The sequence below is a fragment of the Passer montanus genome, unplaced genomic scaffold, assembly GCF_014805655.1.
Source record: "Passer montanus isolate IOZ18808 unplaced genomic scaffold, ASM1480565v1 scaffold8, whole genome shotgun sequence".
In the NCBI taxonomy this organism is placed as follows: Eukaryota; Metazoa; Chordata; class Aves; order Passeriformes; family Passeridae; genus Passer; species Passer montanus.
In genome coordinates, this window is record NW_024373256.1 from 12699150 (window position 1) to 12711284 (window position 12135).

General features: G+C 42.7%; 1 protein-coding gene across 23 annotated transcripts in view; it reads right to left on the reverse strand.

Moving 5' to 3' along the window:
* RBFOX1 (RNA binding fox-1 homolog 1) overlaps nucleotides 1-12135 on the reverse strand; it is a 1145409-nt gene that overhangs the window by 654468 nt on the left and 478806 nt on the right. For 21 of the 23 annotated variants that reach the window (XM_039732124.1, XM_039732135.1, XM_039732143.1 and 18 more), the window contains one exon: nucleotides 1663-1725. The exons of the other annotated variants lie outside the window; for them this stretch is intronic. In XM_039732124.1, coding sequence (XP_039588058.1) covers nucleotides 1663-1725 — 63 coding nt within the window. The remainder of the gene's footprint in view (nucleotides 1-1662; nucleotides 1726-12135) is intronic. 23 annotated transcript variants of the gene reach the window in all.

The following is a 12135-nucleotide window of genomic DNA, read 5'->3' on the forward strand; positions in this document are numbered from 1 at the left end:
GGGCATCCCGCCCAGCCAGATGGAGCTGCCAGGAGCCAGCTCCCATCCAGAGCTGTTTCCAGGCAACACTGGGGCTGGGGCTGAGCCTGCTGACACAGGCACCCCTCAGCTGGTGGAGAGTCCTGCTGCTGGGTTATGGGCACCAGGAAAATAATCAACAAACCATGCACGTGGAGGTTTGGGAGCGTGAAACCTTCCTCAGGTTCCAAACGAGAATTTTATTCTTCTTTCCTCTTGTAGGTCCCCAAACCTCTGCTCTAGCTTGCTGAGGGAAAAATTAATCTCTTTTCCTGGAAACTGAATTTATAGCTGCTGAGGCACTGTGTTCACAGCCAAATTAATGTGAGCTTCCTCAAAACATGCTGTGATTATCTCAGGGACTGCTGTCTCCCCTGGGCTGGAAACCCCAACCTCCTTCGTGCAATTTTTTACCAGAATTTTTCTAACAAAAGCTGTCAATTGCATCAAATTCTGCTAAGGGCTGTAAGGTTATTCTGTGCTAGAAAATACTGTTCGTGACAGAGGAAAAGCTAAAAGCAACAAGCATGCTGAGCACTACAGAATTGATTTAAATCTATCCTCAAGATGAACAGGCTTTTTTTTCATCCAGTAAGCCAGGCAGTCTTTTTGAAATAATGAAATCTTATTTCAAAGACATTAGGAGGAAGATTGTGTTCAGTGTAGGAGAATAAATGCAAAACTCTTTTTTTTTCTAGCAAGGACTGTGTGTCTAATTTTTTCAGTGACATGGAACTTTGTGTGTTGGGGTAGAACTCATCTTCTCAAATTAATAAAGTGGAACAAAAAAGTGAACGTAGTCTATTATTTTGTCAATACCCATGTGCAACACAGTACAAAGAAGAGTGTAATTATAAATGTATATAAATCAAAAATATATTCAGCCTAATAGAGAACAAGACATGCTCATTATCTAATACAAAATATCTGAGAACTGGAGTTTATTTCAAGCCGAGGATTATTATTAAGAAGTATAAAATACACATCTACCACGAATTACACCTTTTTTTCTGATACTTCTATGTTTATCATAAGTATAGAAAGCTTTACCCTGAATAAAAATTGCTTAATCATTATTGGTTTTATGTATGTGCTACAAAGAAAAACTCTAGTAAAGAATAAATTCCAAGTATGAATGAGCAACAAGTGTTTTGGAGTTGAAAGCCTCTTCTCAGAAAGGGAAAAGGCATAAAAATTAATCAGCACAAATACTTTTTTCACATGGCCTATACATTTTGGAGCTTAATCCATGATATTCCCTATTCTGACTTTATAGAGAGCATTTTCTAAAGGACAGCATGATGAATTAATTATCCAGAGCTGTTCTGAGGGCAAAAACTGTGTGTGAGTAATCTGTACACAAAGTAATCAGCCAAAGGTGACACAAACACGACAGTGACACAACCCAAACACACACAAGGGAAACAAGAGAAAATCACTTTAACCTGCAGCCAGAACCAGGCAAGATTCTTTCCTAAGGATGTCACTGCTCACTGAAGACTAAAACCCTCAGACCCTTCACTTGTGCTCCGTTAGCCTGGTGATGCAGCAAGCAGGAGAGTCCCAGGGATTTCTGCATTAATTCTGAGAGCACAGGAGAGATCTGGGAAAATCAACAGGCAAGACAAAAACCCAGGGACTTACTGAGAGGAGGCTCTGCTCATGGAAACAATAGGCACCACTCGCATGGGGCTTCTGTGGAGTTTCCTGGGGAGAGAAAATCACATTCTTAGTGGGAATGAGGGATCAGGGGAGCTCCTGCTTGTGCTCTGCCCTCACAGAAAGATCCAACAAAAAATACAATTGTTAATGCACTGCTTGGGCTGTCACTGCACACACTGTTGGGTCAGAAGTGTGTTTTTATTGTAGTGCAAAGCCAAATAGCAAAATCTGGTTATCGATTCACAAGCGTGATTTTATTATTTATTACACATTGCATGGACAGTAAATGTGTTCAGACAGTTTGCAATGCATTTGAAACCAAAAATCTATGTTTTCATTGCAAATTTACCTACTAAAATAGACATTACTAAGCTATAACTGTAAATTTTCCCCAGCACAGGTTTCCGTTTCAATAGGAACACACCACTGTAATTTGCTTTTTGTGTATCCTTCAATTGAAAATTTGCAGCATTTTTGCAAAAGAAAACTTGTCATAAAATGCATAACCAAAAGGGGAGCTTTCAGAATATACTTTACAAGCACATATTTGGGAATTCCAATAGGGTAACACTCTATTCCATGCAATTCTTATTAATGAGCAGCTGTGGCATGAAACATTTTTACTGATTTATTCACTGAATTCTAGCAGGTACAGTAAGCTCAGCCATGTTTTACCTAACAGATTCTCCCTACATGCATTTTTCATTTCCACGTGCAAATGGCATTATAGATTCTTTGATACAAATACTCCTGAAAATAGAATTGTTGTTCTTATTTTGAGTCTCCAAAGATAATACACACTTAGGTCAGAGAATAATCAAGTCATTCTGTGAGTAAATCTAATATACTTTTTATCCACTTCAGTAAAATTGCTAACCGTAAATATATTGGGTATTTTTTCACAAAATATCCCGCCCTTTATATGTGGTATCACTTTAAAAATAAAAAAATAAATAAAATAAAAAAAACGAAATCAGTGGAGTTTCTTTCTAATGCAACTGAGGAAAAATGGGATCAAGAAGCACCAGTAGCAGAAAGGCACAGGCTCTACAAACACGTCAGGCAGCATTGCAATGATCACACACCCTGATAAAAGAACTTCAGAGTTTGGAAAGGTGACAAGCAGGCACAGCAAACATTTGAATTTCTGTCTCCTTGGAGCTGGGACCATCACTAGGGGAGCATCTCCTGGAGTTGAGAGCCAACTTCACACTGATGCTCTCAGCAGCAATAGCAGCTCCCTGACTGCCCAAACCCCCCCAACAACCAATTTCTGAGCTGAACACACAAGGTTCTTCTCATTTATGTGTTGTTGGACAAAAGCAAGAGTGGCACACTTAGGAACTGTCACTCTACAGATTTCTGCCCACCCAAGGGAACACCCAGCCCTGCTGGGCACTGCAGCCCCCTGGCACCACCAGCCAGCTCAGGGCAGCTCCTTGTGCAGGGCAAATCCCAGAACATCAGTGACATTCCATCACCTACCCCAGGCAGGTCACAATTTCCAGGGCTTGTACAGACTGAAATTACCTGCCTTACCAAGTACACTGAATTTGTTACCCAGCTACTCTGGCAATACCTACACAACCTGCAGGATTTCAGGCACATTCACATGACTTTATGAAGCAACTTTCAGTAGAATGAAGTACTGGAAGAAGCTGGAAAATGCCAGTAGTTTTATGTGAAAAACCTCTACTGTAATTGTGATAAAATCCTATTTACAGGCCTCAAGATAGCCTGGCTGGCTCTGGATTTGGGCATTACACCTTATTCTTCACACTGACACGAAATGCCACTGAGAGCTGCCCACACAGCCACAGGCAATCCTGTGGAGAAACACCACATGCACATCTCCAGTGCTAAATTTCCTTTTCCACAACTGCCATAAATTGTGGCAAAACATGAAACAGGCAAGTTTTGCGCTCCTATGACTGAGAAATAAATTCCCAACCAGCCAAATTTTGCTTGCAGCTGGTATTACAACATCTGCACGTGGCAGGCACACAAAGAGCAGCAGAACTTGAGCACAGTGCTCCTGCTCTGCTCAGAGACAAGGGAAACTGCACAGGCAGCTGGAGGGAGTCCAGCTGAGTGTGTAGGGAGAAGTTTGGCACAGATGATGATCTACTAAGATTCACTTAAAAACAAAGTGTTTCCAGGTGAAAGTGTCACTACTGAGATACCCCAAGGGCTTCTCCCTCGGGGCAGCAGCTCAGGCAGCCCCAACAAGCTGAGGTTGTTTGTGGGAACCCAGGGCACCAGGAATATTTCTCTGTGTGCCCTGGGGTGTCCTGACCCCCAGGGGAGCACTGACTTTGACCCCCATTCATGGAGAAAGTTTCCTAGACTTCAGGATAGACTGGAATCCACAAAAATGTGAAATAGGTTATACAGAGCAGTGGAGGTGTATCACTTAGGGGGGAAATTTAGGTTTTGGGATTTTTAGCATGTTGTGGATGGAAGCAAGATGGAGGGCACAGGGTGTCATCCTGGGCTTCTTCTTCATGCTTCTTCTTCCTTCTTCACAGGTTTGGGTGGCATCTTGTAATTGGGTGGAAAAATCAGCATTGTGGGCTTTTGGGGATTGGTTATTGGGTTAAAAGGGGAAATAATTCCAGTGTCAGTTCTTAATTGGACAGTTTAGTCATAAAAGATCTTGTAACAAGAGATTGTTAGCCATTTTTGGGGTGTTTTTCCAGTGTGCTGAGCCTGATGTGGACAGTGTGCAAAACCCTAGATAGGATAACAATAAACAAGAACCTGAAGACCCAAAAAATCCAGTGTGCCTCTCTTTCCTGACACAAAACTGCTCCAGGAGGGTCTCCCCCGACAGGGCAGCCCTCTGGAGGGCCCAGCCTGAGTCACAGAAGTGGGGAATTGGCAGCAGGTACCCCAGCAGTTGTTCTGCAGCATCACTGATACAGAGCCCTAGGCCATGCAGGCTTCAAAAATATCACCAGAGCCAAGCATTCCAAGAGTATCCCAGACATGTTATTATTTTCCAGCAGAAGTGGCTTCATTAAGCATTATATTAAAGAAAAAAATAACCTAAAGCAATAATAAAAATCACTACTAATACATATATGCAATTACTAAGTCTGACTTAACATCTACTGCTTCAGAGCTTTATCAAAAGCCAACGTCTAAATTGATCTAATCTGATATTTTTTAATTCTGTTCTAAAAATGCAATTAAACAATGATATCTCTTGCTGCAAGTTAAAAGCCATTCCCTTTAGATAACAACCAAATACAACAAGCAGTGAGTTCTGCCATCATTAGACTTCTAACCATATTACTTCTATTTTGAGGCTTTTTTTGTTTGGTCTCAGTTTAATTTCCTGTCAGCCTTACAAGAGATTTCTAATGTTTGGGCTGTAGGATATGCTCTGATTAAAAATAATCTTCCCAATTACTGCCTGGCACGACTCTACTGCCACATGCACTCTGCCACTGGCTTCTGCATTTCTGTCAGCAGTAATTGTGTCTGTAGCTTCTAACTGTAAATGAAAACCCAGGGGGCATATTTGGGTTCCAGTTTCCTTTGCCCAGCCATATCTTTTAATTTGCACTGTCTGTCAAAAGGAGATGTTTGTAGGCACTAAAAGGAAATCCTCAGAACATCAGGTTAAAAAAAGGGAAAAGGAGAAAAAACGAAATGCAACTGGAATATGATAAACCACATTTGATATTTATGCCAGGATACTCAACAGAGAGCAGCTCACTGCCTTGATTAGCCTTAGAAGAGGGGACTGAAACCATTTACTGAGCATTTCTAGCTGCACTTTATTACCATTAAATTTAATACTGAATCTTAAACATCACCTTAGTATGGCTATTTTTTAAAATTCAATTATTACAATGAATACTTTACAGAACAGCATTTCCTATCACAATGGAAAAAAAATATTTCTCAGGCTCTGGGCCCTGGCCTCAACTGTGCCATGGGGTTTCCATCTCCAGCCTGGCTGACCCTCAGACATTGCCTCTGACTGCACTCCCCCTTCTCTCCAGCCTTTGGGTTCCTGTGGGGACTCAGACCCCAAAGTTCCCCTTGTCCCCCTCCATCCCAAGGGGCTGCTCCTGGAGTCCTCAGGTGGATCCTGGGGCTGTCAGTGTGATGCCTTGGGAAGGCTGGCCTAGAGCAGAGGCTGGGCAGAGCTAAAGAATAAAGTAGGGATTTATTAGAAGGCCCGAATGGATCCACCTCGGGCAGCACAAGCGCCAAAGATGAACCAAAATGAACCAAAGATGAACCAAAACGGTCACAAAATGCACAACTGGTCATGGGGCCTCTCACTTTGATCAGTTCTGCTCCATTTGCAGATTGGAGTTCATTGTCCAATTCCAGCTCCAGCTCATGAAGGCCCAGTCTTCTTATTTTTCTCTCTCCAGCCCACATTGTTTGTGCTCTTGGGCCTGAGATTTGGGTCATTTGTCCTTTGTCCCCAGCTAGAGAAGGAATCGTTTTGTCTACCTGCTCTGTGCAGAGAGCTCTCCATCCCCTAATGTGAAGCCCAGACCCCACACTAAAGCAGCACAGAATCTGAAAAATAAAAAAGCTAAACCTGAGGCATCACGTGGAGCTCCTGTCTCAGGAGCTGGCTCTGCTCTCCAGACGCAGCTGGGCTGTGCTCCCCGGGACAGCCCAGAGCTCCTGGGAGCTGCCCCAGGCCCTGCGACGCCTGCACTGGGAGCCACGGGGCTCAGACCTGGCCCTCAGTGCAGCCACAGCCACCAGGGATGTGCTGGATGCATCTCCAGACCCTCCCAGGCTCCCTTTTCCTCCCAGCAGTGATGGAGAGGTGGCCCCATGTCCCAGGGAATGCTCTGTGTGACAGGAGCAGGGTGGGACCGAGGTGCCCTGGGGCAGAGAAGCTGGAAGGACCAAGCACAGGCTGTGGAGAGGGCACAGGAGAAACTCAAGGAGGAGAAAAAACACCTGATACAATGTCAGGAAGGGAAAAAGCACAGCCAACTACAGGTGCAGGAATGCACACGAGGGATCCATGGGTAACAGCATGAAGACTATTGAGAAGACAGTTGCAGTTATTGCTAGAAGCAAATATTCTCTATAACATGAAGAATACTGTAAAATACCCTGAAAATAATTTTCTATGAAGTCTCAGTCTCTGATCTTCCAAAATTAAGTATTTTTTTTTGTCTCAGAGTGAAAATGGTACACAGCACATTTGGAATCCAAGGGATGCAGAGAGCATGTTTTTGTACAAAGGAATCATGGAAGTCTTCTTTGTGATAGGAGGATAAACACTGAGATTTGGGGAATGTGAGCAGGGATTTGTCCAAATAGCACTTAAAATTGAATAGCTTCTCTTGGCATAAGAATTTATTTGAAATATTAAATGCAAATGTTAGTGCTCTGCACTGTGTTTGCTGGTTGATGCTCTATTCTGCATTGTTTATTTCTGTACGTGAGGGCAGACACTGGAAAGGTGAGAACAGACTCAATCTCAGCTCTGTCCTGAACCTTTAGCAGAGCTCTCCAGGTGCTTCCTTTTGTAGGGCTCTGCCCCTCAGTGCAGATTCTGAGCAACAAAAGACTGGTAGCAGAGAAGAACTTCAACACATCAACTGAAAGGTCTGTGCAGTGGAGGTTGTGACCACCACTGCCTTCACAGCTGCATGGTGGTGCAGAGGAGAAATGGCACACATCTGTTAAAATATAACTTTTAAAATACTGTACAAGCTGGGTAAGAAGTCCTTCATGCCCCTCTGATCCCCAAAGGGCAGCAGGGCTGCTTGTGCTGCAGCACAGAACTAGACTGGGATAACCTCGAGCTATCCTTCCTTCTATTTCTATATCTTACCTGAGATAAAACCATCATTTACAATGTATATCCCCCTACCTGGGACTGAAACTGCCAGAAGGTTTAAATAAATACCTGTTTTTTTAAAAAAAGAAGGTAAGCCACTGAGTTAAAAAAGGTTACTCCTGTGACTGAGGCCATGTGGATGTTTACATATTTACTCACCATAAAACCTGTAGGATTAAGTATAGCAGCAAACATATAATGAAGCTGAAAGGAATGTGGGTCTCTTACAAAAAACCTTTCAGAATTTTGGCTGCAGAGACAGCTGAGAGGCAGAGGCTCAGCTGTGGGAGAGTTAACTCCTCTGCCAGTGCAGGGAAGGGGCAAAGCCCAGGGCACAGTTTCCCCATCCCTATTGCCATCGTGACTCTTACGAGTCCCAGAGCTTTTCTTCTCATGTTGTTTGTTTGTTTGTTTGTTTCTCCCCTCTGGCCCACAGCACAGACTGTTCTGCCCCATGAGCAGGTAGAAAATTCCACCAATACCTGCAGTGCTGCTCCCCTGTTAGCCATGGCAACACAGCTCTGCCTGCCAGCCTGAGCTCGCTCACTCATTCCAGGGAACAACGCGCTCAAAGGAGGTGCAGAAATAACCAAATAATCTGAAAAAGGCTTAACTGTCCTCATCTGCCACTAGAGAAGTCCTCCCACCAATTCCAGTGGCGAGCTGTTATCCCTGAGCACCTTGCTCCTGACAAACACTGAGAAGCAGGAACATTACACTTCCAGAACACAGCCTTTGCATTCTGCATTTTTAAACTAGTGGTTCTCTCATCTATCACAGGTCAAGACATAAATCACAGCTCTATAAGCAATGCAGTTGGGAGAGAAATAGCCCATGTAGAGAGAAGAATGGTAAACTTACCTCCTTGTTATTATTTTTTAACAGAAATTTTGACATTGGTTAAGAAATGTAGATGTTAATAACCTTTGAAATCAAGGACTAGAATAAGAAAAAATAAAAACAAACCAAAGCCCACCAGTTTATCAAACAGCTTTGTGATTTATGACATAATAATTCTTAGAGAAACAGCACAACTCTAGGCTGTATCTCTGAGCCCTAATAGAAAAATAATAGTTACAGGGTCCATCATATTCCACAGACTGGAGCATGTCTCTTGTGGACAAAGCACAGAAAAAAAAATCTCATTTGAGTAGACACACCAAATTTTCTGATCCAAAGACATTTCTACCACCACAGAAAATAAAAGCATCAATTCACATGCTGGGGACAGAGGGGTGGGATGGATCAGCTGACAAACACCAATCTCCAGGAAAATGGACCTTTGTAAGGTCATCAGGGCTTGCAGGGGTCCAGCCTTCCCCCAGATATCACAAACCATGCTGGAGGCATCCCCAGCCCATGGCACCCACCACAGGCCATGGCTGCACAGAGGAGAGAGGCTCCTGCACCCTTTGCACAGGGGCATTTGTAGTTTATCAAAAGGATTCTTACTGTTCATGCAGAAAAATCATTTCAGTCTGAAAAAAAGGCAAAAATAAAGTAATCTAAGCCTGGCATGTTTGGAGATTTACTCCTGCTACATAAAATGACTACAACTGATTTCAAAAGACAAGTTAGTGTTTGTTTTATGCAACACAGGAGAGCCTTGGGCTGAAAGAATTATTTATTGTTGTTGCTCCCAGCTGGGTGCAATTTGACAATGATTACAAAATGTGAAGTCACAAGGAGGGAGCAGTCCATGCAGATCCCACGCTGGAGTTGAAGTGCTCTCCTCTGATCAGGAAGAAAAAAGGAGAAAGCTCAGCTGTGTCAAGCAGCAGATTTTCCCTAAGTGTAACATGACTTTCCATGAGAGAAAAAAGGAGCAAAAAGTATAAATGATGCAACCCACAGATGTCAGTGGGAAACTCTTAGGGCTAGATTGGTTATTTGTGTGTTGCCCTACTCTTCTAAGTTCTTCTAAGCTTTCTGATGTTTACATTCTTGTAATGAACTTTCTCACATGCTTTTCTCTGAACAATTATTGTTTTACATTCTTTTCTGGAGGAGGAGAAATTTGATGGACTGTTGGTTTGTCCAGTGTCATTGGAGAGGGGGCACTGTCATCCTCTAATCCACTGTCACTTTTGAAAATCTATAAATATTAGAGTCAACACTTAATTTACCCTTCTTTTTACCTTAAAGATTCCAATGCCTGCGTTGTTTCATTTCGTGTAGCAAAATTTGTGGATAAACAAAAAAGGTGAGTATTTTAAACTAGAGTTCTTTCAGCAGGAAAAGGACCAGATCACACACTTCTGTTTTGTGTGACCATCACACGTTTCTGAGTGACCAGTTCCACACATTTTTTCCTTCCTCCACGCCCTTCCCCAGCAGCCCAGGAGAATCCCAGCCCGCAGGCAGTGGCTCCCCCTCCATCACTCCCAGCATCAGGAGCTGCAGCCCAGCCAAGTGACACCTGGGAAATGAACCCACCCAGCACTGGGAGGGGGCTGAGAGGCTGGGACAGGAGCCTGCCAGCTCCTGCAAATCTCTCACAGAGCATCTGAGCCTGACACTTAATATTCACACTGGATTGCAAGCTATGTACTCAAGGATAAAGCTCAGTAATAATAAAGATTCACAGTCTGACAGGCTCAGCATACAAATTCTCAGTGCAGAGCTCACTTTGAATATTTTTTTTTAATCTTAAAAGGAATCAGGAATTTTCCTCTTATAAAAGAAACAACAGTACTTGCCATTTAGTGAGAGAAACAATGGAAGGAGAAAATATAATTTTAGTCTCAATTTAGATATTGGTAAAGAAGCACCAAAATAAATATTTTATTTCAATAGCAGAACACTGTGTCCCCAGTCCTTGTCTTGCTCATCAGACACAGGAATAAATCAAATAACCTATGCAGTTTCTTTTCTTTTGCAGGGCCAAATCCTTTCAGCCAGAAATACACCTCTTTAAACCATTTAGTATTTGCCCACATTTCCAACAACTTATGGCTTGTATTTAGCATGTCAGCTGTGAAGCCAAAATCACTGGAATACGTAAAAGCTCAATACATGTTACTAGAACATGGTGGTCTCACTAGTCCCACGTTGGGTCACCAATGAACAAATTTCTAGGTGCTGTTTAAACTTTATTCTACTCCTCAGTCTTAGTAATGTTTTATTTTATATTTTATCCAACACTGCTTAGTACAGTAATATATTATTTGTTTATTTACGGTGGCATTATAAAATCATAGCCCATTTTTTTTGTTTTCTATTTAATGTTTATTTTATGTTACAAAAACCTGGCAAATTGCTCCTGGGGTGGTTTTTCTTATTGTTTCTTATGTAAATATTATAGATGTAGGAAGTGGTAAATTTTGTAAAATGAACAAAATTATAATTAAATTCCTGATAGTTTTTACACTTAAAATACTGTTACTAAACATTAGCTCCCCTTAGACACTTTTGCTTGTTTTGTATTTTGCTTCAAATGTCTACAAATCTATTACTAAATCTACCTTTTTCTTTTAAAACCACATTGCATCCAGCTTAACTCCATCTCACTAAATCACCGAGTTAGTCATACTTTGATTCATTACATTTCACTGCCTTTCATATTTAAATGATTCCATTTATTTCCCTGCTCCCCACACTACTTTGAACATGACAAGTCTCACTTTGTGCAGTGATTTCTCATATTGCACCTTCAGAACTCCCTCTATTAACACTGGAACTTTCTCCCTGCAAGTTTTCCTGCAGAACTACCTTCCAAAACAATCCCAAATCTTCACACTCAGTCCCATCCCTTAATTCCATTTACATTTCATGAGCACCAGGACAGTCAGCACTGGATTTGCTGTATCAGAAACCAAGGGACAAACCCTGAACTCCAGCCTGCACCAAGCTCCTCCTGCCTCCTGGACCTGCCCCTAGGGATTCAGCCAGGAATTCTGGCTCCATCCCTGTGCCCACATCCCCCAGGATCAGAGGCTTTGTGGGACACAAGATACAGAGGACTGAGGCACAGTGGAGTCTGGCTTATACCACAAAAATTGAACTATTTTCAATCTCCAGAGGGAATGAGCAGCTGAATCTCCAGATGTTACAAATATGATTATTATGCCATAAAGTGCTGTTCATCCTTACCCTCTTCTTGACCAAAGCCACATTTCTCAGGGATTCCACTCACAATCAGCATTCACTTCTCAGACTTAATACAGCAATGAAGCAATAGCTCCTCTATTCGCATAAAAATATTTCTCTTCACGGATTTCTTAACTGAGCCTTAGAAAAAGATCATCTCCAATGCTAAGCAACGGATCAGCATTTCTCTTTAGAGAGTGCAGATATGGAAGTGCAGTAACCTGAGCTCAAATTGAGGACGAAGTGGTTGAAACAACACTAAAACTGGATGTTCCTCAGAGCTGCCCTCCCCACGGGGGTGTGAACAATCCTTCCTGCCAAAACCGGCTCTGGCTCTGTGCACTCCCCACTACTGGCAACTCAGAGGAGAGGAATCTTCTCCAAGCTAATTTATCCTCCTGAAAGCTGCTCTGCTGCTCTTTGGCTTCTCCATCTCCTTGGCTGGGAGGTGCCGTGGGCAGGGGCTGACCCTGACCTGGGGATGAGGGCTGGAGAGCAGCCACAGCCTCCAGGGCAGCCACCAAGTGCCCCAA